Consider the following 27,303-nt stretch of genomic DNA (forward strand, 5'->3'; position numbering starts at 1 on the left):
CAGAACTGGACATGATACTCCAAGTGAGGCCTAATCAGCATGCAGTAGAGCCGAAGAATTATTTCTCGTGTCTTGCTTACAACACTCCTGCTAATACATCCTAGAATGATGTTTGCTTTTTTTGCAACAGTACTACACTGTTGACTCATATTTAGCTTGTGGTCCACTACAACCCCCTGATCCCTTTCCACAGTACTCCTTCCTAGGCATTCATTTCCCACTTTGTATGTGTGCAACTGATTGTTCCTTCCTAAGTGGAGTACTTTGCATTTTTCCTTATTGAATTTCATCCTATTTACTTCAGACCATTTCTCCAGTTTGTCCAGATCATTTTGAATTATAATCCTATTCTCCAAAGCACTTGCAACCTGCCAGCTTGGCACTGTCCGCAAACTTTGTAAGTGTACTCTCTATGCCATTATCTAAATCATTGATGAAGATATTGAACAGATCTGGACCCAAAACTGATCCCTGTGGGACTCCAATCATTATGCCCATATAGTCCAAAATGACATCTATCTTTTTTGCAACAGCCTCACACTACTGACTCATATCCATTATAATCCCCATATCCTTTTCTGCAGTACTGTAGCCTAGCCAGTTTGTTCCCATTTTGTATTTGTACATTTGATTTTTCCCTTCCTAAGTGTAGTACTTTGCATTTGCTTTAATAGAATTTCCTCTGTTTAAATTCTCCAATTTATCGAGATCACTTTGAGTTCTATTAAAAAACAATGCTCTTCATGCTCACTCAGCCCCCTGGCGCAGACACCAGACAGTTGTACTTGGCTTGAAGCACAATGTGGTTGATATACCATCTTGTGATTGGCAAAGAGTGTGGTATTTTCCATGTTTTACTGAAGTATTATTAGTATTGTACACTACATTAACCAGACAATTGGCAGTCAAGCTTCCTTACAGATTCCCAGAAACCCTGTCTGTTCTTACTCACATCTCAGTGGCAGTCAAGTGTCTTTCATCTGTTTTACAACAGCAGAAGAAATATTAAGAACAACAATAGTCTCACTTGACAGTTGCATTCTTTCAAACGCTGTTCAATATCATTTCAATCAAACAAAGTATAGCTGATCTGCTACAATGGGCAGTTCTGGCCATCACAGTCATAAAAGTCTTTGTTAGGATCTTTCTTTCTCTTTGAGGAAGATAGATGATGATGCAGAATACCAGTGGATCGTCTCTGTAAAGAGGTCAATAAGTTTTCTTAAGAATATATTGTGATAAAGTTCCTCCTCTGCTTTGTTGGGTTCTGTCCTTTCTGGCGGATCTGCTTGCCTCAGAGGTTCATGGCAGTCCTCAGTTTGGCTCCTTTTGTTAGTGGCACAAACCTGCCATTCACTTGGCTAACCTCATCACTGGCCAGCATGGGGAAAAGGAGGAGAACAATCCCCGCAGTCTCTGCTGGCCCACCTAATGGGTCGGGGGACAGGTCATTCCCCTCTAGTGGGACCCATAGTCCAGATCAACTCCTCTTATATCAAGTGGGGGATGGGGGGAACCTGGGCCCGCCCTCTACTCCGGGTTCCAGCCCAGGGCCCTGTGGATTGCAGCTGTCTATAGTGTCTTCTGTAACAGTTGCGTGACAGCTACAACTCCCTGGGCTACTTCCCCACTTCCCCTTCTTTATCCTCACCACAGGACCTTCCTCCTGATGTCTGACAATGCTTGCACTTCTCAGTCCTCCAGCAGTACACCTATTCACTCTCAGCTTCTTGCTCCCAGCTCCTCGCAGGCACCTCACTAACTGAAGTGAGGTCCTTTTAAAACCAGGTGCCCTAATTAGCCTGTCTGTCCTAACTGATTCTGGTAACTTCTTTATTGGCTCCAGGTGTCCTAATTAGCCTGCCTTAATTGGTTCCAGCAACTTCCAGATTGTTCTGGAACAGCCCATTATCTTAGGGAAAAGGGACCTGCTTAATCTGGGGCTAATATATCTACCTTCTATCACTCTCCTGTAGCCATCTGGCCTGACCCCGCCACAATATGTAAAGTTACTAAGAAGGATGAACATTACAATCAGATGTGTACCAACTATAAAAGATCTGGCCAAGAAAACATCACAGAAGCCTTTTGACAGACATCCAAAGATTTCCTTAGACTATTAGAAAATGTCTCTATTATTATGGCTATTTATTGGAAAATGTTTTTCTGAACCTCTTATCAACCAAGAATGATCTACTGAGGGATTTAACTGAGGAGAGAGCCCGACCTTTGCATGACACACAGATGGGCACTTAAACTTGTTAACTACAGATGAGTTCTCCATTTTGAAAGAGAAGGAGGAGAAATAAACACAAGGCACCAGGGCATTGTGTGTCCACTCACAGCATGTCTGTGTTTTGTCTCTGAGAAACAGAGATGCGGATATGTTTAAAGGATTTAAGTGGTTTCTTTAACTTCTGTAAGTCTCTGCCTTAAGTTTTCTGTATTACACTGAATCTAATGTAAATGCATATGGACAAAATACTGTCTATACATTTTACTGAAAGTGAATACTACACTTGCATCATAGTGTAACATTTACAAGTCTTTACATGATTCAAATGAAATCCTAGACATCCTATATGTCTGAAGGGTAGCAATATGAAAATAAGGTCCAGAACCAACCAACCAAGATGTTCAGAGCTTCAGCTATCCCTAGCTATTATCAGGGAGAGGTAGGGTGGATTTAAATCACTAGTCAGGAAGACTCTATTTAATCATGGATTTCTACATAAAAGTGCATTCTTGTTGGCTGTTATAACCTTAATACATATTTTTCACAACTTAGAGATAGATATAGGTTTAATTTTTAGAAGATACACACTATACATTTTTAAAGTGATTTATTTTGTAAACTTTTCAGATTAGTTTTACAGCTATATCAGAAAATGAATGATTGTTTGGTTATTTCATTTACCAAAGGTAATTGAAGCAGATATTTATGAAGTCATTGGGAGATGAACTATCTCCAATTCAACAGGTTAATCATTAATATTTGGAGGATTTTCTTGCCATGCTGTATTAGGAGGAGAACATCACTCTTAGAGAAGAATGAGAGGTTGACCCAGAGGCGGATTTGAGAACTGGCTTCTTTATTGGGATACTTGTTCCCCTGAACCCAATTGTCGAGTAAGCACTGGATTAGTTCTATCATGCTTCTTTTATTTAAGTTAGTATGTAAATGCCTACAGCTGCTCAAACCCCTAAAACTCTTATTAAGTAATAATTGCTATAATTGTTGCTACAAGTTCCCTTAATCAGCAGTTCTCAGGGGAGGGAGGAAGGGGCCATGACCCTGAGCTCGTTTATGTAGCTGGGAAAGGAAGGGAGGGGATATAACACTTCTTTACACAAAGGTATCCTTTAGACAACTATGTTTCTTATGCAACTGCAACACTTATTTATTCCCAACAAGATGAAGAGGACGGCAAGGGATAACACTTACTCTATCAAACAAAGAAATGGTGCCTGCCTGTGACTCTACTCCTTAATACCATACCAGCACACCAGCGGTTTCCCAGGTCTCTACTTAATCCTTACATATCCCAACAATCACCAGACAGACATTTAATTGTTTTATTTAACTAAAACAACAACGTTATGTATTCTGGATTTTTTTCTTCAACAGCAAACATAGAATATTTTAACAAAACAAGCATATGAATTTTTGAATTTAGTTAAACATTCAAGTTTTTTTTAAAATCAGATTTGTTTGTGTTAAAATTGTTTTAACTTAAAATAGTTAAATGAAATATTTTAAAAAAATTAAATTGACTGTCAACCAGGTCAACATGAGAAACTTAAAGTATTGGCTTCTGCAGTTAACTCAGTCGTCTTCACCTTCATTTTCCTGTTTGTTCATATTCTGGAAAAGAAAAACAAGCTTTCCTGCTTTTTCAAGTCCAAACAATTTGTCAATTTGGAATGAATTAGTCCAAAGGAAGAAAATATTCTTTCTACACTGGCAGAAGAAGCTACTGCTGTTAAAAGTGAGATTATCACTTCAACAGTCTCTGAATCCAAGTGCTTAAGTGATTTCCACCAGTTCACTGGTGTGACTTTCTTTAAAATATCATCAGCAAACATATTTCTTGAATGGTTCACCCTTAGCTCTGAAGTTTATTATAGTTGGCATTATGGAGGGATGATTGCTGGATGTCCATGTCATAGCCAACTCCTCTTCTTCAGCAGTTTAAGTTTGACCCTAGTACCAAGTATTGAGAATATTTGCAAAAAAAAAATGAGCTGGAGATAGTGCTTGTCCCATTCGTTGTTTTAATGCTTGTAATTTAACAGAGTAGCAGAGTTTGAGTAGCAGCCGTGTTAGTCTGTATTCGCAAAAAGAAAGAGTACTTGTGGCACCTTAGAGACTAACCAATTTATTTGAGCATAAGCTTTCATGAGCTACAGCTCACTTCATCGGTTGCATTCAGTGGAAAATACAGTGAGGAGACTTATATACACACAGAACATGAAAAAATGGGTGTTATCATACACACTGTAAGGAGAGTGATCACTTAAGATGAGCTATTACCAGCAGGAGAGCGGTGGGGGGGGGGAGAGGGGAGAAAACCTTTTGTAGTGATAATCAAGGTGGGCCATTTCCAGCAGTTAACAAGAATGTCTGAGGAATAAATAAATTGATTAGTCTCTAACGTGCCATAAGTACTCCTTTTCTTTTTGTAATTTAACTCTGTCATTGTATATTTCTCTTTTTAAGATCTCACTCGGTTCCTTCCAAATTTCAACAGCATCAGAAATAAAACAGATATTTCCCTGCATTTTGTTCAAGGCTACAGAAATAGGCTTCAGGGTACTAAGCATGTGTTCAACATTTCTCTTAAGCCCAGTGTTGAGAACTTTGGCTGTGACAGTGCCATCTATTTTTTCACGATTTTGTTCACAAACTGTCATCAGATTAGGCCAGATCTTGATATAGTGTTAAAAACAGTCCACTACTGAGTTACATCGCGCGTCTTGTGGAAGAGTTACTTGTGGGAGAGTTAGTTCCTCCCACTTTTTTCAGAGCAGCTGCTGCAATGTGGTTGTTATGGAAGTATTTTGCAATTTCAACAACATTAGCCTTTATTTCTGGAACACTGAAGTCTTTGGCTAGGAGGTGCATCAAATGAGCACTGCAACCGTATGTTATTAGCTTGGGACTCTCTTCTCGCTCTTCTAAATTTCTTATTTTGGATAGATTTGCAGCATTGTCTGTGACCAAGCTGCGTACTAGATGTTTGAATTTTTTTCAGTTTGTTATAGCTTTTACTGCTACTTCTTGTAAGCATTCTGCTGTATGTGCATTTCCTGATGTATCAATTGTTTCTGCAAGGAAGACGTTCCCTTCTTCTGTTGTCACACAAGCACATGCAACAGGATCATTGTGGACATTGCTCCAAGACTCAGGTTAACAGTTTTACCCTCTAGACCTTTTGCGCACTGCTCAATTTCTCTTTCATATACTTTATCCAGCAATTTGCCTGCAACATCTGCTCTGTTGGGTTGACTGTATCCTGGTCTTAATGACTGAACCATGTTAATGACATGTGGGTTCTCAATCATACGGAAAGGAGAGTTTGTTGCATAAACAAACTGGGCAATGTTTTCATCAATTACCTCTTTTTGTAATCTACTGGATCTTATCACAAACTTATCTATGGTTGTTTCTGGATGATGGAGATTTTTTTTTTCATTTTTTCTACAGGTGATATACTGTGGCTATGTGACATACGTGATGTAACTGAAACACAATCGTTGGCAGAGAACTCTGAAACTATAGAAAATGATGGTAATCTTGAAGGTGGATAGTCTTCAGAATCCTGTATGTTAAGGATGGATTCTCCGAAACAAAATAAGTCTATGCAGTTATTTAATTATTATTACCATACTGCTCATTTAGTATTACTCATTGCATTCACTGACACTCAGTACTACTTTAAAGGTGAAATTGTAAAAGGAAGATCTGCCTCTTTCAGCAATTAATTTTTTTAATCACAACTGCATGTAAAATGATAGTACCCTAGAATAACAACTATACTTTTTGCTCAAACATGAGAATTCAAGAATAGTCCAGAAGGAAGACAGGCAGTCCTTAAGAAAGAAGTATGAAATAGAGTTTACCAATCTGAAGATCCTGCATGTTCAGACATGTTCCTTTCATGATCTTCAACGCAGCTACCTCCTGAGAAGGAACACTTCTCATGATGTTGTTTCATTTGGGCAACCAGGGCTTACATTTCTTTGTTGCACTGTTTGCATTTTGCACGCATGCCTGTCTTACCCACAGGTATAGGAACTTCATTAAAATATTCACAAACTGGGTCTCTTTTACGGCCTGCTGCCATTATAAGTTTTCCCTTCTAGTGAGAGAATGGTATGGTAGATCTCAAATCAATAAAGGTTACACTCAGAAAGACCTCAAGACTTCTGGAATAGGCTGCTCAGACAGTTTCACTTGTTTCTATTACCTGTCCCTCCCTTCTCACATTTATCTCCAGACTTCTCCTTGTCCAGATCTATTACGCCCCCAACAATCTTCTATTCATTGAACTTTTTGAAACTTTGCACTTTTAGAGAGAGGTAAGGGATTGACTCTGTGTACACAAATTTGCGGAGGGACAATAGGGTTGAGGTCTGTTGTTTCTCACCTGTTGATATATTTATTTATTTTGAAACATTTTTGCTGTTAACAAGCATGTTATCTCTGGAGAGACAAATCCACAGTTTGAGAACGGCAAAACTAAGCATCTCTGATGGTATCTTCCAGACTGAGCACTGAGTCCCAGTGGGTAGATAGAAAGATTAACCTAAATAATCTATACAGAAGCCCCTGGAACCCCATAATATTGGATCCCTAATCCATGAACTATTGGAACTCATTTACAAAACTTTTCTTAAACATTACATGACTATATTGTCCCATACTATAGAATTAATAATCCCTATTCCATGATGAGATATCTTTGAGCTATAATGAATCTTAATTAAAATTATCTTAAGATAGGATTTTTTCCCCTCAAAAAAATCTGATTTAAATTTAAAAAAAAAATCCATTTTTTTAAATCATTGATTTTTAACCACCCTGGAGAGGTAATAATCTACTGCATGTGGGTTCAGTAACTCAAGGGACTAACTAAAGTCAAAGGGCCCAACGCAGGCCACAGATAGACCTATACAGCCCTTCAGGAAATCACTGGAAGCTGTGCATGCATGTCTAAGGACAGAATGAAGCCCAGAAGGTCAAGATGAGAATGCAGCTTTGATAAGTTTTTTTTTCTGTAGTATTGAAACTCATATGTTCGTAGAGTGAATATCTGGTCTGTGCATCCACGCCCCTTCTGAAACTCATAGACTTTTGCTGGCTGGTAACAGCTCTTGTTGTATACAGTATGTCTTATTGCTTACTTTGAAGTCTCTTGACTCTCCCAGTGCCCAATTCTCAATTTTTTTTTATCCCCGCCCTTCCAGGACTTCATAAACTCTAAAACAGATAATCTCTCTGACCAGCTACATATACCTCAAAGTGGAGACATAGCAGGATACAAACCATTTGATCACTGTTTTGTCCTATATAGTCTATCTCCCTTCCCTCTTCACTTCTGTGTATCTCTTCATCTTTCTCTCCCTAATGTTCTCTTTCCCTCTCTCACATCAGGCTAGCAGTGAGCAGTAGTCCAGCACTAAATGTCAACAATCATAGCACTACCGCCATATTGTGAACCTCAGAATGATGGTCACTTCACTCATTTGCACAGGCATCAGGAGTCAGCGCTATGCTGATGCCTTCTGTTGACCCAAAGTCCCTGTCTACACTAGTTTTTAATGATTTGTATCCAATTAGTGACCAGGTTGACTCAAAACATAGCTGTGTCCATATGTACACATTTACTTGTTTAGTAACCATGGCAACTAAATATATGTTCTATCATGGCCCAGAGGCTTAGGCAGCCACAGAGTTGTCCTCATATAACTCATTCAGCACAGTATATTTTGCAGTATAGACGGGACCCTCTGTGTCTGTATAACTGATCTGTCTGGTCAGCTTTTCCTCATAGCTTTCTTTACAGTGGACTATCTCAGAATACATTATTCCACATGCGGGTGGCACTTCTCTCTAAGTATCATCTCTGTGTCTCTCCCTGCTGAGGTACTCTGGGAAAGCTGCCCAGATTTTCCTAGAATGCACAAAAAATAGTTGTATTGTGGGAGATGGTGAACTTTATACTGGTCACAAAACATGGTGGTGGTTGTACTGTGAAGACTGAGTGGTCCATCAATAGTTAAATCTGAAGTTGAGTGTGCCCAATGCAAATGGCTTGAGATTAAGAACTTTGACTTTACATATCAACTCCATAAATTCTCTGCAGAGGATATTCCTGGGTGCAAATAAACTTTCGTGTTTAAAACAGGTTAACTACCATTTTTAGTGTTCCTATCCCACTTTTATCTGTATTTACTTTCCTTTTCCCTCTGTAAGTACATGTACTTTTGAATGTACATGTATTCCCTTTTCAGGTGGCAGAAAGCATCTGCCTTTATATGGCACCTAAAAATGTCTGGTAGTTTTTTAGCTTTTGTACTATCAGCCACTACACACCTGGGTATATAATAAGAACTTATAAGGCAGGGGTGGGCAAATGATGGCCTGCCAGCCATTTTAATGCAGCCCTCCAGCTCCTGCTGGGGAGTGGGGTCTGGGGCTTGCCCCACTCTGATGCTCCAGCTGGAGAGCAGGGTCGGGGGTCGCTCCGCGCAGCGCCCACAATCAGCAGCATGTCCCCCTTCTGGCTCCTATGCATAGGGGCAGGCAGGAGGCTCCGTTCCGTACTCTGCCGCCCGCCCCAGCCGCCGGCCAGTAGGAGCTGCAAGGGCGGCGCCTGCAGACAGGGCTGCGTGCAGCAAAGCTGCCTAGCTGTGCCTCCAAGTAGAAGCGGGAGAGGGGACATGCCACTGCTTCTGGGAGCCACTTGAGGTAAGTGCTGCCTGAAGCCTGCACCCGAGCCATTCTTCTGCACCCCAACCCCCTGCCCCAGCCCTGATCTGCCCTCCGAACCCCTCAGTCCCAGCCTGGAGCACCCTCCTGCACCCCAAACCTCTCATCCTCAGCCCCTTCCCGGAGCCAGCCCCCCCCCCCCACATGACCCAATCCCCTGCCCCAGCCCTGATCCCCCTCCTGCCCTTCGGTCCTAACCCAGAGCACCCTCCTACACCCCAAATCCCTCATCCCCACCCACACCCCCAGCCAGAGCCCTCAGGCCCCCCACTCTAGACCCCATCTCCATGCCCCTCAACTCCTCATTTCTGGCCCCACCCCAGAACCTGCACGCCCAGCCCAGAGCCAGTTACCTTCTCCCACACCCCAACCCCAATTTTGTGAGCATTCATGGCCCGCCATACAATTTCAATACTCAGATGTGGTCCTCAGGCCAAAAAGGTTTGCCCACCCACATTATAAGGGCATAAAACTTGATATGTTTGCCAATGCCAGTGAGGTTGCAACCAGTTTGAAGAAGACTCGCTGAATGTTTAAATCATCTCCTACTGGGAAACATGCTGCAGCAATATCTATGAAGTTCCAGGTCTCCTGTAAAAGATGTGTTAAAAATGCACTTTAATTAATTTATTCAGTTTTTAGTTTGTCAGGGAAGAGCATAACCTAAGTAGTTTTTTTACATGCAACTTTCTTTTCACTTCAAAGGTTTATCTGTTGTTTTGTATTTTGGTGCTAAAATTTAGAAAAAAACTATGAGAAGAATTATGATGTGATGTCAATTTTTTATAGTTTGTGCAAGAATGAGACTACTCTGGTACAGAGCAAGAAGTCTCCCAAATGTAGGCCTTGGTGCACACTAACATTCCCTGGCCTCAGATCCTCTGTGGACTCACATTTGTTATAGAGATGTTAGTCTTTTGGCTGTAATAACGATTTCGGCACATTTTCTGAGAATTCTTCCTGATGTATATTTTTAAGAAGACTTGTTGATCAGATATTGTTGGAATGGATTTCCAAGTCATCTGATTTTTTCTTAATGTTTACAGCTTTTGTTTTCATCTTTGAATTTTTTTCAGTTTCTGTTTCCCAGGAAGTTGATTATTTTCAGTTCCTCCCATATTAGATACAAGCTTAATTACCTTCACTTTGACAATACAATTTCTTCTATTGATTTTTAAAATATTACATATTACTTTGAAGAGTTTGGCCAGACCAAGACCCAATGTTTGTTTCCTCTGGTCTCTATGTCTACGGTGCCAACAATTTAATTGTTTCTCACTACTCTTTTGGGATAAAATTTGCTTTTTACTATTTTTAAATGGGCAATTTTGTGCCCTGTTGTTGGGGCTGTTAAACATAGTATTTTTTTTTTTGTTGGGGGGAGGCGAGTGTAGCTGCAAGCTATGATTATATTATCTTCATGGTCAAAGTGGCTGCAGGGAGGGCATCTCACACATCTCCTCAGATAAGTTTTTCCATGAGGTTTACTATTTCAGTGCTTCAGTAGCAGCTTAGCTGTTGATACTATATCCCAGCCAGAGAAGAGATGCAAGGAGGGGCTGGACATTAAGAGAAGGGTGGTCCACTTCCACTAACAGTTGCGACTGTGGCTAGCAGGTTGTCTGTGTATGTGTAACGCATCAATCACAGAGTATTATGAACCTTCCAGTGCTGCTTTGAGCGAAGAACACAAAGGTGATGGCTTCACCCGTAGTCAGTGGAATTATGCCTGTGTGAATTTTGGCTAATATTTTAAAAACTTCTCCAACTAAGAGTTTCTTAATGTGCTCATGCTAAATAAGATTATTATGGTCTTTGGAGGTGCACGGGATTAAATTTAAATCTTCAATCTTAGTTTCTATGGAACCTAGACTAACTGGGAAGAAATTCATATGCCCATGCATTCACGGATGAGTGTCAGGTCTGAGCTGCCCTAAACATAACTGCAGGCAATTTTCTGGTGGTATAGTTTCATTAAAACTCCGTACCCTATCCTCATTGACTCTCTATCTTGCTCTCAATGTAATTATCCTCAGAATCAATAACTAAACACTGCCACACTTGCCTTAGTCTCTCTAATAAGATTCCACAACAGTTGACTAACTTAACTGCCATACTATCCTCAACTTCTTTACAACTTACCCAAGAAAGGTTTCACATGTATTGCAAAAACACACTTTCCACAAGTAGTGCCAAGTTTCCCATTTTCTAACTGACTTCCCAAACCAGCAGGCTCACATGTGTTTTCCCTGGTCTAGTGACTATTCATGAATGAGAGTGAATCATCACTGTGCCAGGGAAAGCACATGAGAATGAGCCATGAGTGATGTAGCTAGATCAGTGGTTCTCAACCTATTTACTAGGGCTGACAATCTCAGTTAACTCGTGCGATTAACTCAAAAATTTACTGTGATTAAAATTTATCTTAATAGCTCTGTTAAACAATACCCATTGAAATTTATTAAATATTTATGGATATTTTCTACATTTTCAAATACATTAATTTCTATTACAACACAATACAAAATGTACAGTGCTCCTTTTATATTTTTTATTACAACCTAATACAAGTACTGTAGTGCAATCTCTTTATAATGAAAGTTGAACTAAAATGTAGAATTATGTACAAAATATAACTGCATTCAAAAGTAAAAATGTAAAACTTTAGAACCTACAAGTCCACTCAGTCCTACTTCAGCCAATTTCTCAGACAAAAAAGTTTGGTTACAATTTACAGGAGATAATGCTGCCCACATCTTGTTTACAATGTCACCTGAAAGTGAGAACAGGCATTTGCATGGCACTGTTGTAGCCAGCATCACAAGGTATTTATGTGCCAGATGCGCTAAAGATTCATATGTCCCTTAATGCTTCAGCCACCATTCCAGAAGACGTGTGTCCCTGTGGATGACTGGTTCTGCTCGATAACGATCCAAAGCAGAGTGGACCGATGTATGTTCATCTTTATCATCTGCGTCAGATGCCACCAGCAGAAGGTTGATTTTCTTTTTTCGTGGTTCGAGTTCTGTAGTTTCCACATCGGAGTGTTGCTCTGTTAAAACATCTGAAAGCATTCTCCACACCTCATTCCTCTCAGATTTTGGAAGGCACTTCAGATTCTTAAACCTTGGGTTGAGTGCTGTATCTATTCTTAGAAATCTCACATTGGCACCTTCTTTGCATTTTTTGTCAAATCTGCTGTGAAAGTGTTCTTAAAATGAACATGTGCTGGGTCATCATCTGAGACTGCTATGACATGAAATATATGGTAGAATGGGAGTAAAACAGAACAGCACTCCCCCAAGGAGTTCAGTCACAAATTTAATTAATGAATTTTTTTTTTTAAACTAGCAATCAGCATGTAATCATGTCCTCTGGAATGGTAGCTGAAACAGAAAGGGGCATATGAATGTTTAGCATATCTGCCACTTAAATACCTCGCACAGCACTTTTGTAGCTGGCATTGCAAATGCCTGTTCTCGCTTTCAAGTGACATTGTAAATAAGAAGCAGTCAGTAGTATCTCCCATAAATGTAAACAAACTTGCTTGTCTTAGCAATTGGCTGAAGAAGTAGGACTGAGTGGACTTGTAGGCACTAAAGTTTTACAGTTTTGTTTGAGTGCAGTTATGTAACCAAAAAAATCAATCTACATTTGTAAGTTACACTTTCATGATAAAGAGATTGCACTACAGTACTTGTATGAGGTGAATTCAAAATAGTATTTTTACACTGCAAATACTTGTAATAAACAGTGAGTACTGTACACTTTGTATTCTGTGTTGTAACAGAAATTAATATATTTGAAAATGTAGAAAATCTATAAATAAATGGTATTCTATTATTAACAGTGGGGTTAATCATAATCAATTTTTTTAATCGCTTGACAGGCCTACTATTTAGAAGTGTGGGCTTTATCTAGTGCTACCTGTATGGCCCTCAGGATGTCACAGAGGCTACAAGTTGAGAACCACTGAGCTATATCAATCTAGTTTTCAGGTGTACAGCAGGCCTCAGCTAGGATGTGGGCCAACTACCTTCAAAGTCCCTGCTCCGATGACTAGAGAAAGTGGAACCGCTTCTGAGGAGAAATGGAAAGAGCCCACTACCAGGAGATCTCCTTACCTAGCACTGTCTGAGGTCTAAATTCAGATCCTTGAACCTGTGTGGGAGAGCTCCCTAACCACTTGGCGGGAGGCTGCTGCTGCTTTTCTCGAAATGGCCAAACCAAAAAGACGGGATCTGAGTGCAACAAACCCTTGTTTCAATGTGACCAAGTATTTTCGACCTTTCATTTTGCCAAAAAAAAAGGCATTGTTGGTTTGCCTTGACAGACCCTGTGAACAGCTCAGCCTGGGCAAGGAACCAAAACTCAACGGGGCCCAGCTCCCCCTTGGACAGGCGACCCTTGCCAACGCGGGTAGCTGGAGGGCCCCGTTACTCAAAAAGCCAGCGGGCCAAGTTCTTCACCCTCGGCAGGCGCGTGCCCCGGGGCCGGCGGCTCCCGCCTGGTAACGCCCTCAGCCCCACCCGCTGTCCGAGCGACAAGGGCACACGAGGAACGGGGCTGGCTGCCGCTCCCGTGACGCCGCCCAAGCCGCTTTTCTCGGCAGCGGCCGCCCCGGTGCGGCCCGCTAGGCCGAGCCCGCGTGGGGTGGTGGCCCCCGTGGGCGGCGCGCAGCACGTGCCCGGTGGGTGACCCGCGGAACAGGCCGGACCCCGGAGGCACGCCCGGCCGGGGCGGCGCAGCGGGCCCCCCCCGCGGAGCGACCGGCCCCATCTGCAGAGGGAGGGGTCAGCACGAAGCAACTCCCCCCGGCCCCAGCCCTTCCTCGCCGCTCGTCTCGACACCTCCCCCACGGGGCTAGGGGAGGCTGGAGAGAGAAAAACCGCCACGGCCACTGAGCACCCGATGTCGAGGCTAGAGCGTCCCCACGCCGGGACTCTCTAACAGGCACCGCACGCTCTTCTCTATGGTTGGGCCCGCCTCCTGAGTCTTTGGCTGCGAGTGCACAGGACGGAGCGGTTGTGTAGGTGCCGCCATGATGAACAGCGGTGGAATCGGGGTGCCGCTCGGCTTCCCCTTGGGCCCTACTTCCGTCATCCAAGTCACCAACCTCTCCTCGGCGGTAACCAGCGAGCAGATGCGGACGCTCTTCGGCTTCCTGGGAGAAATCGAGGAGCTGCGCCTTTATCCCCCGGAGTAAGTGAGGCCTTGCCCGGGCCATAGAGAGGGGGAGGAAGAGAGAGGCCCAGAGAGGCTTGTGGGATGCCGCAGAGGCCATCTTGGTGATGGGCGGCCAGCCCAGCTCCATGAAGATGGAGTCACGTGACCCCATTTATTTGTGCTACTGCCACTCTGCGGGAAGGAATGTTGCCCGAAGCTAAGATGGCGGCCGCCGTCCGTGGCCTGGAACCTGCCCCTCCCCCAGCCACGGGGAGGGAGCCGCGGGGTCTCTGTTGTCTCCGATCCAACCCAGAGCGGCCTCTGTAGCCTAGTAACTGGAGTTGGGGCTGTAGGCTCCCCACGCATCAAGTGCCTTGGGCTCAGCGACTGTAGAAAAGTGAAACACAGTCGTCCCCCGCCTGCTGTTCCGGAGGGTGCCTGGCCTGAGACTTCCCTGAGCCCCCTAGTGAGGGGAGCCCCCTCCTCCCTACACCGGCACTCTGGCCCTTGCCCTGAAAACTTCCTCCGCTCTGGTCTCTGTCATGAATCCTCCTCTCCCACTCCTACCTCCCGTAAGGGGACTCTTCACTGTACCTACTATCCCCAATGAGGGGAGCCTCCTCCCCACTCTAACCCTGGCCCTAACCCCTTCCCCAGTGAGTGGAGCTGTTCTCTCCCCCCCCTTCTCGATGGGGGTGGGGGGGAGGGAGCTCGTTTCTTACTCCCTCTCTGGGACTAAACTAAAGCCCACTCAAATGGGGGAGTCTTCTCTCTACCACCTGGCGCTAAATCTCACACCGGTGGTGGAGTCTCATCTCTTGTTTATAAAGAATATAAGTTCAGAAGTAGTTCCTGGTATTACATCTGTCCCTAAGCCCACCTAGCAGTTTTTGTTGTTTTACAGTCTTGGTTTGTTTTTGTTTTTAAAGTGTTGCTCTGTAAAAGGCCCACACAAAGGGGAAAGTGATTATCACTTTAAACAGTAAAGGAGTACTTGTGGCACCTTAGAGACTAACCAATTTATTTGAGCATAAGCTTTCGTGAGCTACAGCTCCCTTCATCAGATGCATACTGTGGAAAGTGTAGAAGATCTTTTTATACACACAAAGCATGCAAAAATACCTTCCCCCACCCCACTCTCCTGCTGGTAATAGCTTACCTAAAGTGATCACTCTCCTTACAATGTGTATGATAATCAAGGTGGGCCATTTCCAGCACAAATCCAGGGTTTAACAAGAGTGGGTTTGTGTGGGTGGGGTGGGGGGGGGGGAAGAAAACCTGGATTTGTGCTGGAAATGGCCCAACTTGATTATCATACACATTGTAAGGAGAGTGATCACTTTAGCTAAGCTATTAGCAGCAGGAGAATGGGGTCGGAGGAGGTATTTTTTCATGCTTTGTGTGTATATAAAAAGATCTTCTACACTTTCCACAGTATGCATCCGATGAAGTGAGCTGTAGCTCACGAAAGCTCATGCTCAAATAAATTGGTTAGTCTCTAAGGTGCCACAAGTACTCCTTTTCTTTTTGCGAATACAGACTAACACGGCTGTTACTCTGAAACTTTAAACAGTGAAACTGGCCTTGCACTAAGTGTTCTGAAATGATTACAGTAAACAAGATTGAAAAAAGAGAAAAATAACCATCTCTTCTAACTGTAATAGTGTTGAGTTCTATGTGAATGTGTAACCGCAGTAAGTAAAACATTTTCAGAGATTAGCATGATTTTATTTTTGATGGTTTAAGTTGAATGTGTCCCTTTTAAATATTTGCTGGGCTCGTGAGTAGGACTTCACAGAGCAAACAGGAAAAGAAGGCACTTTTTCCAGATGACATATCTGTTCTTTGAAACTGAAAGTGTGTGTATCACTGAACGTTTGAAAGCTATAAATAGGGATGAGGGGGGGAGGAAGAGGGGAAATAAGGATTCTTCCAACGAAATAATTTGGACTAGAAAATTGCTGAAAGGACAAAATGCAGGAGGTAGTCTGTTTTTAAAACAAAAATATGTGCTTCTTTAATAAGTATCTGTAGGTTCGTGAAATTATTTTTATCTGTTACCAAGCTATATTAGGTGGTGACAGTTTGAATGAGGAATGTTTAAAAAAAAATCCAAAATGAGATTTAAGATCTTATTGATATACGTACAGTACAATCTTCTATACCCACAAGGAGAGACTTAAAATAGCCTTAACATAGCACTTATATGCTATATTTTATTTTGAAAGTGCTCTACAGATATTTGCTAATTAATATGCTAATTAATAATTAATTCTTCCAAATGTATGGTTGGAGATACCGGTTGATCTCATTTATTATTATTGTAAGATTTTAACAAAGTAGATGCTCCTTTCACACCACAGAGAAATCCGTTTATGCAATATGTAGTATATATTTAAAACTTAAGATTTGCTGTGGTATTGGATTTCAGTTTAATTTAAATTTAATTTACATGTACATATTAAAAGGATTTAAAGCTCAGCTATGGTGGATCTATTCTATGTTCAGAAATGTTATAGGATAGAGGATATATTCCCATTTTTCTTTAATTTTGTTTTAGATTTTATTTTATTTGAACCACTTTTAAAATAAAAAAAAATTACATAATCTAGTGCCAAATGGTACTGGAGTTCCAAAACTTGACATGGTTTGCAATTAATATTTTAGATAAAACTGAGGATTTTAACTAATTTATCTTGTGAACCAACAAAAACATACTTATTGTTGACAATTAAAATAAATTAAAAGTAGGCTTTCTACACACAGCAGTAATTTGAAAAGCACTTTTTTAAACATTCAGACAAGCACAAGGAATAAAATATATATGCATTAGTAGCAAAAACCTATTTAGGAAAAAATCCTTTCTGTTAACAAAATGACAGAAACAAATGTCAGACAGGAATTCAGTACAGAATGTTGAGAATACTTTTCTGCTTTCTTTTTGTTACATATTTATTGGGTTTAGATTTTAGAATGGAAGTACATTTCCAAGAATCTTCCTCAAAGCTTTAAGAACAAAAAAGTGCACACTATGAATAGTAAAGGGTCACTGTTAAGCAGTTTGAGTTCAAAATAGAATAATATTTTAATAGATATTTTTTAAAAATTCAAGTGATAATTTTTATTTGAATTGAAAAATTTTGCTGTAGCAATTTCAGTGGCAGTGTGGCAGCATGGTACTGCCCCCGAGAAGAAGAAAGTGAAATTTACTCAAAAAAGTGAAGCTGATTATTTTGTCTTCAGTTTCCAAGTAAAATAAATAAATAAATCTAACAGAAATGATGATTAAAAAAAATTAGATTTTAAAATACCTGGTTTCAGTTGTCTGAGGTATTGGTGCATAGATGAAAAAATAACTCTTTTTTTTTTTAAAAAAAGTTTCATTGTTTTAACTTGACAGTGCCCTTTTGAACTCCCATACTTTCAGATGGAATTCACAATATCAGTTATCTTAGAAATCACCTGTCCACTATGTGGCAATTAAGATCTTCAGGATCACTCTTGTTTGTAGTTCGTGGAATTGTGTTATGTCCAACAACAGTGATAGGGCATTCTCAGTTAAGGGGCTTACTTTTGGAATAAACAGTCTCTGACATGCCAGAGCCCAGATTTGATGACTTTTAGGAAACAATGCTCTTTTCAGTTAGACCGCCAAGTGAATGGCATAATTCAGTGCATAAAATAAGTGAACCCTAGGTTCTGCCATGAATAGGAACTCTTAAGTGACAAATATTTAGATAAATTTTTTGAAGTGCTGTTTCACACTGAAAAGTGACAGTTTAAAAATGGCTCTGGGGGTTTCTATTATTAGTTTTATTATGGTAGTGCGTAGAGGCCCTACTTGAGATCAGGACCCTGTTGTACTAGGCACTGTAGAAACACATAGTAAATGACAGTCCCTATTCCAAAGAGCTCATGACCTAACTGGACAACACAGAAAAGGGGTACGAGTAAGGGAGAATTATTATCCCCATTTTCTGGATGAAGAAATGAGGCAGAGAGACAGATTAAGTAATGTGCTCAAGATATCTCAGTAATACTCATTTTCTGTCATTGAAACCATACTGAATGTTTAGTTTGCAAATAAAAAATATTTTAATGTCCAGATTTAACAAATTAAATCTCAACTCCGAGAGTCAACCTGGGTTTTTTCCCATGTATGCATCCTCTCCAGTAATAGTTTCTGCAGGATAAATTAGGGCTAAAGAGGTGCTTCTGTAATCCCATTGCCTTTAACGGGTTTGCACATATGAAATTGATTTTAATTTCTGTTCCAGTTCTACTGGTGATGCACAAGAATTGCTATAATCCATCTCTCTCACTCTCAGCTATGGAAGCTATACAGTGCTAATAGTAATAAAATTCAATACAAGTTAATTTTAAATCGAAGTCTTGCAGTTGGATCCGTGCAGACACAAGGGTCCACCTGTGAAGATCTTATTACAGGATCGATGTTGTGATCTCTAGACCCTCAATTCTGCAAGATTGTTGTTGGGTGTTTTGTGTGTGTGTGTGCGTGGAAGGTGCAGCAGCCTTCATATATGGACAGAGCATGCAAGGGTCTAGCTGCATACAAGAAGTTACATGATTGGAGCTCAAAGTAAATATGATTCCTAACATGAATCAGGAGCAGATCAGTTGAATAAGAAAGTATAGAGTATAATTCTGTTTTAATGGTTGTCAGGCACCCAGATGTCTCAGCAATGGATACCATATAAAAGTACCTAAATAACATTAAGTACAGCAAAACCCCAATTTTCTAATCAGGAATCAAAATATTATGGCCTCTTCCAGATGATTAAATGTTTATTACATAAATTATAAAGTAAATTTCCACTCCACCCCCACCCCTCCCATCATTTTTGGTCATAGAGGCTCAACTTAAATGTATACCTCTCTCAAGGTTCCTTCCCCACTCTGAACTCTAGGGTACGGATGTGGGTACCTGCATGAAAACCTCCTAAGCTTACTTTTACCAGCTTAGGTTAAAACTCCCCCAAGGTACAAACTATTTTACCCTTTGCCCTTGGACTTTCGCTGCCACCACCAAATATCTAACACTGGTAATATTATTATTAGGAAAGTGTTTGTTTGGAAACGTTTTTCCCCGCCAAAATCCTCCCAAATCTTACCCCCTTTTTTCTGGGGAAGGTTTGATAAAAATCCTCACCAATTTGCATATGTGACCACAGACCCAAACCCTTGGATCTTAAGAACAATGAAAAAAGCATTCAGTTTCTTAAAAGAAGAATTTTAATTGAAGAAAAAGTAAAAAGAATCACCTCTGTAAAATCAGGATGGTAAATACCTTACAGGGTAATCCGATTCAAAACATAGAGAATTCCTCTAGCAAAACCTTAAGTTACAAAAAGACACAAAAACAGGAATATACATTCCATTCAGCACAGCTTATTTTCTCAGCCATTTAAACAAACAGAATCTAACACATCTAGCTAGATTACTTACTAAGTTCTAAGACTCCATTCCTGTTCTGTCCCCGGCAAAAGCATCACACAGACAGACAGAGAGGCTTTGTTTCTCCCTCCCCCCAGCTTTTGAAAGTATCTCCTCATTGGTCATTTTGTTCAGGTGCCAGCAAGATTATCCTAGCTTCTTAACCCTTTACAGGTGAAAGGGTTTTTCCTCTGGCCAGGTGGGATTTTAAAGGTGTTTACCCTTCCCTTTATATTTATGACAACCTCAAATTAAAAAACATAGTAAGAGAACAAAAAATGTGCCACTGTGGCTAAACAACAAAGTAAAAGAAGCAGTGAGAGGCAAAAGGGTATCCTTTAAAAAGTGGAAGTTAAATCCTAGTGAGGAAAATAGAAAGGCACATGAACTCTGGCAAATGAAGTGTAAAATATAATAGGAAGGCCAAAAAAGAATTTGAAGAACAGCTAGCCAAAGACTCAAAAAGTAACAGCAAAAAAATTAAGTACATCAGAAGCAGGAAGCCTGTTAAACAACCAGTGGGGCTACTGGACACTGGAGATAATAAAGGAGCACTCCAGGACAGTAAGGCCATTGCGGATAAACTAAATGAATTCTTCGCATTGGTTTTCACGACTGAGCATGTGAGAGAGATTCCCAAACCTGAGCCATTCTTTTCAAGTGACAGATCTGAGGAACTGTCCCAGATTAAGGTGTCACTAGAGGAGGTTTTGGAACAAAATGATAAATTAAACAGTAATAAGTCACCAGGACCAGATGGTATTCACCAAGAGTTCTGAAGGAACTCATATGTGAAATTGTAGAACTACTGCTATAGTCTGTAACCTATCATTTTAAATCGGCCTCTGTACCAAATGACTGGAGGAAAGCTAATGTGACACCAATTTTAAAAAAGGGCTCCAGAGGTGATCCCAGCAATTATGGTAAGCCTGACTTCAATACCGGGCAAACTGTTGTAAAGAACAAAATTTTCAGACACATAGATGAACATAATCTATAGGGAAAGAGTACACATGGTTTTTGTAGAGAGAATCATGCCTCACCAATCTATTAGAATTCTCTGAGGGGGTCAACAAGCATGTGGACAAGGGGGATCCAGTGGATTTAGTGTACACAGGTTTTCAGAAAGCCTTTGACAAGGTCCCTCACCAAGGGCTCTTAAGCAAAGAAAGCTGTCATGGGATAAGAGGGAAGGTTCTCTCATGGATTAGTAACTGGTTAAAAGATAGGAAACAAAGGGTAGGAATAAATGGTCAGTTTTCAGAATGGAGAGAGGTAAATAGTGGTGTCCTCCAGTGGTCTATGCTGGGACCAGTCCTATTCAACATATTCATGAATGATCTGGAAAAAGGGGTAAAGAGTAAGTGACAAAATTTGTAGATGATACAAAACTACTCAAGATAGTTAAGTCCCAGGCAGACTGCCAAGAGCTACAAAAGGATCTCTCAAAACTGGGTGACTGGGCAACAAAATGGCAGATGAAATTCAGTGTTGATAAATGCAAAGTAATGCACACTAGAAAACATAATCCCAACTACACACATAAAATGATGGGGTCTAAATTAGCTGTCACCACTCAAAAAAGAGATCTTGGAGTCATTGTGGATAGTTCTCTGAAAATATCCACTCAAAGTGCAGTGGCAGTCAAAAAAGCTAACAGAATATTGGGAACTATTAAGAAAGGGATAGATAGTAAGACAGAAAATATCATATTGCATCTGTATAAATCGATGGTACACCCACATCTTGAATGCTGCATCCAGATGTGGTCGCCCCATCTCAAAAAATATATATGACAACTGGAAAAGGTTCAGAGAAGGGCAACAAAAAATGATTAAGGAGCTGGAACAGCTTCCATCTGAGGAGAGATTAATAAGACTGGGATGTTTCAGTTTGGAAAAGAGAGGACTAAGGGGGGATATGATTGAGGCCTATAAAATCATGACTGGTGTGGAAAAAGTAAATAAGGAAGTGTTATTCACTCCTTCTCATAACATAAGAACTAGGGGTCACCAAATGAAATCAATAGGCAGCAGGTTTAAAACAAACAAAAGGAAGCATTTTTTTCACACAACGCTCAGTCAACCTGTGTATCTCTTTGCCAGAGGACGTTGTGAAGGGCAAGACTATAACACGGTTCAAAAAAGAACTAGATAAGTTCATGGAGGATAGCTCCATCAATCGCTATTAGCCAGGATGGGAAGGGATGGTGTCCCTAGCCTCTGTTTGCCAGAAGCTGGGAATGGGTGATGGGATGGATCACTGGATGGTTACCTGTTCTGATCCTTCCTTCTGGAGCACTTGGCATTGGCCACTGTCAGAAGACAGGATACTGGCCTAGATGGACCTTTGGTCTGACCCAGTATGGCCACTCTTATGGTCTTATATCATCCTTCTATTTTCTCTTTGCACAGTACAATCCATCATATCTTTAGTCCAATCTTTAAATTAAAGTAAGTGTTACATATACATATTTAAATCTCTCAAAGTTACAATGCTATTCTTGTGTGATACTAATTTTGATTATCTTTTGATTGTTTTTAGCTTACAGAAAAATATGGACTTGGGTTTTAAAAAAAAAAGAGAGAGAGAGAGAAATGGGTCTATAACTATTATCCCATAATATTGCTATGAAGTGAATGGAAAGAATTAAGTTTTAACCCATTTTCCACCAGGAAGCACAATGAAAAGTTTGTAGGGGAGAACTCCTTACTTCTTGACAGAAGTCTTTAATTTTTTCCATTCTTTCAGGAAATGATCATTATATAATAGTTTCAGTTTCTTTCCAACAATATAGCCCCTTTGCAGTGCTATGATGGTAGAAGAAGGATGCCCTGATTGTAGGAGAATTGGTGTCACAGAACCCAGCATAAGTGGCTGTGGACCAGCCTACTCCCAACTTCCCTGTCTAAAGAGGACAAGGGCTTGGTTGGAATATCTGGCACTGTCCAGCTGGCATCTGGTCATTGTAGCAGTGTCACAGCTTTGCTATAGTTAAGCTTAAAACCAGCTTTCTGTTTAAAGCTTAACTGTTCTGAGTGCTCTGAAATCTACAGGTTAGTTGGATTGCCTTGTAATTTGGTGTGCAACATGGGGTATGACTAATGACCCAATGTTGGGGCCATTTGATCAACAGCTTCCTGAGATACAGCCTCGGGGATCAGAGGAGGCTTTTCTTAAAGTGGACAGATTTTGGCAGTCTGTTTTTGCTCACAGGTACAAATCAAACCAGGGCTTAGATCATTGCATACAGGTCTCAAGTGCTTGTGGATTACTCCAACAGAGTGCATGACACCCACTAGCCCTTAGGGGGAAATCAAATTAAAACATCATTTGAAAGAAATGTTGCTTCTCCTGTTAGTCATGCAAAAGCTCCCAAACCTGTTCATACACCTAATGGATTATATTGAGCATGTGTGGACAGAGAAATAAACAGAATTGTTAGTCTTTAAAGTTTCACACCAGCAGTATAAGCAGTAGTCCTTTGAAAATGACTCATTCTGCCAACATCAGGCCTGGTGTACACCTAAAACTTAGGTCAACCTAGCTTTATCTCTCAGGGCTGTGAAAAATTTCACGCCCTGTGAGATGCAGTTAGGTCGACCTAACCCCCACTATAGATGCAGCTAGTCAACCTCGCTACCACCTCTCAAGAGTGTGTATGTACTACAGCAACAAAAAAAACAACCCACTTCCATTGCTGTAGCAAATGTCTACTACAGCAGCATAGTTGCAGCTCTGCCATTGTAGTGTTTATAGTGTAGACATACCATTGGTTCAAGTCACATCTTGTGCAGCAATGTGGAAAAGATTGGGTGGCATATTGCAGAAATCTCTGAGTAAGGCTTTTTTAGATTTTGTTTTTGAGGAATATAATCAAAGTATTTTCGTTTAAAAAATAAATATGTGAATACTTGCTGGCAAGGGAGTAGAGGAATTGGGGGAATAAGGGTAAGATGAAGGTTTGGAAGTGAAAGAAGAGGTGGATAAATGGGGATGGGTAATACGGGCTGTGAGAGTGGTGGGGGCTCTGGGGAGGTACACATGGGGGGGAGTGGCAGAAGAGCTGGGAAAAATGGATATAGGTGACTGTTAACCTCACATTTTCCCCTTCTGTATATGTACCAGGATCTGGGTGGTCTGAACCCCTCTCTCTACCTCTCATGTGAGCTGGGATCTAGGAGTCTGCTCCCCAGGAGGCACTGTCTGTCCCCTGTGGGTGCCAGTACTCGGCCTCTGAGAGTAAATATATATAATTTTCCTTTTAACATCATCCATGGACAATTTTTTGTGTATGTATATTCCGCATACCAGGACTTCTTGTGCTAATAGACTGTTTACGGGTCCTACCATCTCCTTCAGTCCAAGACTGTGACTCTTCTTTTTTAATGCCTGTACTGGAGACAGTTCATACCCATCCAGAAGACCCAAAGGCTTGCTCTCACACAGCAGACTGGCTGTCAGCACTCGTCCCTTACCCACTGAACTCCCTGGTTTTAAGCATTGGTAACAGTGAGAAGAATCTTATAACCTCATTCCATCATCTGCATTAGGGGACCAAATGGCTTCAGAGGCTTTACTTCCCAAACAGAACCATCCACTACCTTCCTTCGCTCTGTTTGTTTCCTCCTGCATTATCATGAGAGAGCAAGTTACAGGCTAAGAGGTCCCTATGTGAGGAGTCTCCCAGAAAATACAGAGGAGAAGCTCTACCAGACTTGGTCCCAACCCATTGTTGCTTTGCTACGGCTCAGTGTTTTGGATGGCTTTTAGGAACCTCTGCATTCCCCTGCAGCAACCGAGATTCCTCTGAAGACACCACTGCAAAATCTGTTCAGTCCTCTTTAGCTCTTGAGTCTCACCAAACCAGACAATTCATACCAATCAAGACGCTTTGGGGTAAATCTGAAAAGCTACCTGATCCCTTGCTCCAGTCCACCTCTGAAGGGCATCTGGTCCCATCCTAATCTCTTAAGTAGGTAAATGAGTCACTTGGCAAAAAATTGAATATTGTTTTTCCCCAAGAGAAAGATCTGGGCTCTTAGGGACGTGTCCTTGTTCTTTCTCTCCACCTACATTTCAGATGATGGCTAGCCTGCTGAGCTGAAGACCCCTCTGACAGCAAGCTAGGTCCTCTAAGGTAATACAAGAATATCTTCCTTATGAGTGTGACTATACCCCCACAAAAGACAAAAGTAAACCGTAAAAGCCAAAAATCTCACTGTTTGGGTGAGCAATGCTTTCCAGATCCTAATCTCCTTCCTTGAATTCTAGCTCTTCTCCTGAAGAATTGGTTTTGGATTGCAATAACTCTGAACTAGAGAAGCTGGAGTCTCTCTTTCTCTTAGCTGTTTGTGACAATAGGGAAGAAGGCAGTATCCCATAGAGTAAATATGCATGTGCAGGCTAAAGCAGATACATAAAATTAAATCAGAATTCACCTTCTTTCTTCCTTTTAAGAAGTCGTTTGGGAAACTCCTGACAAAGGAGGAGGCTCAGTCAAAAAGTTCTTCAATTCTTCAACTTCTTCATCTTCCTTAAAGTTGATGCAGTATTGACATCCCTGGCAAAGATTGTGGTAACTCCTGCTAAGGGGAATTTCTTCCTAACTTCTCTTCAACAGACTAGGTGATAGAAGAAACCCTTAGAAAAAACTTTGAAACTTCTTCTTCATTAACTCTTAAAGCCTCACTGGCAACCATGTCAGAGCCACAATTTTCAGGTGGGACATCTTAAGCAGTTTCAACCCTCAGAACTATGACAAATATAATTAATAGATTCATACATTGTAAGGCCAGAAGAGACTACTGTGATCATCTAGCCTGACTTCTTGTATAACACAGGCCATAGAACTTCCCAAAATAATTCCTAGAGCATATCTTTTAGGAAAACATCCACTGTTTGTTTTAAAAATTGTCGGATGGAGAATCTTGGTAAATTACTTTCACCATTAAAAATTTATGCCTTATTTCCAGTCTGAATTTATCTAACTTCAGCTTTCATATCCACACTCCCCCACCCCCCGCCTTTCAGAATTCCTGTGTTTCCCTGCAGAAAACGACAGGGAAGCAAAGGGAAGCTGCACAGTGTCGGGGGGATGACCGTGCGTGAAGTTTTTGGGGCGGATTGCCCCCCCCCTCCACCAACAAAGGAGAGGCATGGGGAAGTACACAGGGTTATGTGCCACTGTCCTCCCCCTCCCCCCCCCCAATTTCTGCAAGCACAGAGCTGGCCAACTGAACGCTGCTTTCTAGTGCCAGTCATGCTCTCCTTCTGTGTGCTGGGAGCCTTCCTGTTTTCTATCCAACAGTGAGTGCCCACGGTGGGGTTGGGTAAGGGGGAGGTGGGGGAAATGAGGGAAGCAAAGGTGGTAAGAAGAGGCAGTGGGGAAGGAAGGAGAGTGGAATGTGGGGCAGGGGGATGGAGAAGGGGATAGGGGAATTGCAGGGTGGGAAGCGGGAGCCCATCATGCAGCATCCCTTCGGCAGTAAGTGGGGCTCCCCTGTTAAGCAGGCCCATCAAACCCTCACCCTGACAAGCTCTACCCCTCTACACTTAGACTCTTGTGATGAGCCCCCCACACCCAGACCCCCACCCTAATGATCCCCAAGCAGCTTGCACCTGGATCCCCACCCCATCAAGCTCCACTCCCCAGCACCTGGACTCACCTCCTCCTCCCCCGACTGAACCCTCCACACCACCCCTTGCTGAGCCTCAATCACCTTCACCTGGATCCCCTGCAGAGTCCCATTGCCCCTGCACTTGGAACCGCCCCAACAAGCCCTTGTGCATCCAGATCTCCCACTGAGCCACATGCACCCAGATTGCCCCACACAGAAGCCTCACACTAAGCCCCTCCACACTTGGATCCTGCTGGGCTGAGCTTGCCCACCCACACCTTGTGCACCTGGCACAGAGGGGCAGGCCCGGCCTGCAGTGTCTGGGTCAGGTGCAGCCTCACTGCCGAGTCCCTGCCCCGGGGTAGGTGAGGGCTTCAGGGTGATCTCCCACCTCAATGCAGTCAGTGGCCTGTGCTCCCCACTGCCATGCTGGAACCACATTTTATTTATTGACTAACATTTGCAGAATTTTAAAATACTGTGTTCAGAACTATTAATTTTTTGGCACAGAATTCTCCATAAACCCATGTTGATTTGGATTAATTACGTTATCTTCCTTTAGTTTTTTATTAATCAAGTTCCATATCAATCGTTCCATTATCTTGTTCAGGATCAATGTCAGGCTGACAGGACTATAATTACCTGGGTCATCCTTTTACCCTTTTTAAAAATCAGTATAATGTTACCTTTCTTCTGATCTTTTTGAACTTTTCCAGTGTTCTGAGGCTTATTGAATGCTCCTCAGCAGGCTGCTCTTTTAAAACTCTTGGATGCAAGTTATCGGGATGTGCTGACTTTAAAATGTCTAAATGGTTGAATTGCCTTCTCTATCAGCTTTCCACCACTCTTCTAATAAGAATGATTCAGAAGATAAAAAAGGAGGTGGCAGTGGTCATGGGTCAAATAGTCCATTGTACTCAGATCTAGTAGAAGATTGCATGGAGCTTTCTCGGACATCATCTTATCTAGAGGCTTGCTTATGCATTCCAGTTGAAACTACATGAACCTAACAGTTTGGTGTTAGCAGCAAACCCTAAACCAGTGGTTCCCAAAATTGTTCCACTGCTT

At 41.7% G+C, this 27,303-nt stretch overlaps 1 protein-coding gene and 1 long non-coding RNA gene across 3 annotated transcripts in view; one reads left to right on the forward strand and one right to left on the reverse strand.

The window, feature by feature from the left end:
* Positions 1-14,344, reverse strand: part of LOC140911317 (uncharacterized) — a 45,629-nt gene extending 31,285 nt beyond the window's left edge. Inside the window, exon 1 of the long non-coding RNA XR_012158903.1 lies at positions 14,112-14,344. This is a non-coding gene — a long non-coding RNA (uncharacterized lncRNA). The remainder of the gene's footprint in view (positions 1-14,111) is intronic.
* The window catches only part of SREK1 (splicing regulatory glutamic acid and lysine rich protein 1), a 58,406-nt gene continuing 44,642 nt past the window's right edge, over positions 13,540-27,303 (forward strand). The window contains exon 1 of one of the 2 annotated variants that reach the window (XM_073344095.1): positions 13,540-14,197. In XM_073344095.1, the coding sequence (XP_073200196.1) occupies positions 14,037-14,197 (161 nt within the window). In that variant the 5' untranslated portion in view covers positions 13,540-14,036. The remainder of the gene's footprint in view (positions 14,198-27,303) is intronic. The other variant, XM_073344096.1, reaches the window with a different exon arrangement.

Source organism: Lepidochelys kempii, chromosome 5 (assembly GCF_965140265.1).
Source record: "Lepidochelys kempii isolate rLepKem1 chromosome 5, rLepKem1.hap2, whole genome shotgun sequence".
Lineage (NCBI taxonomy): Eukaryota > Metazoa > Chordata > Testudines > Cheloniidae > Lepidochelys > Lepidochelys kempii.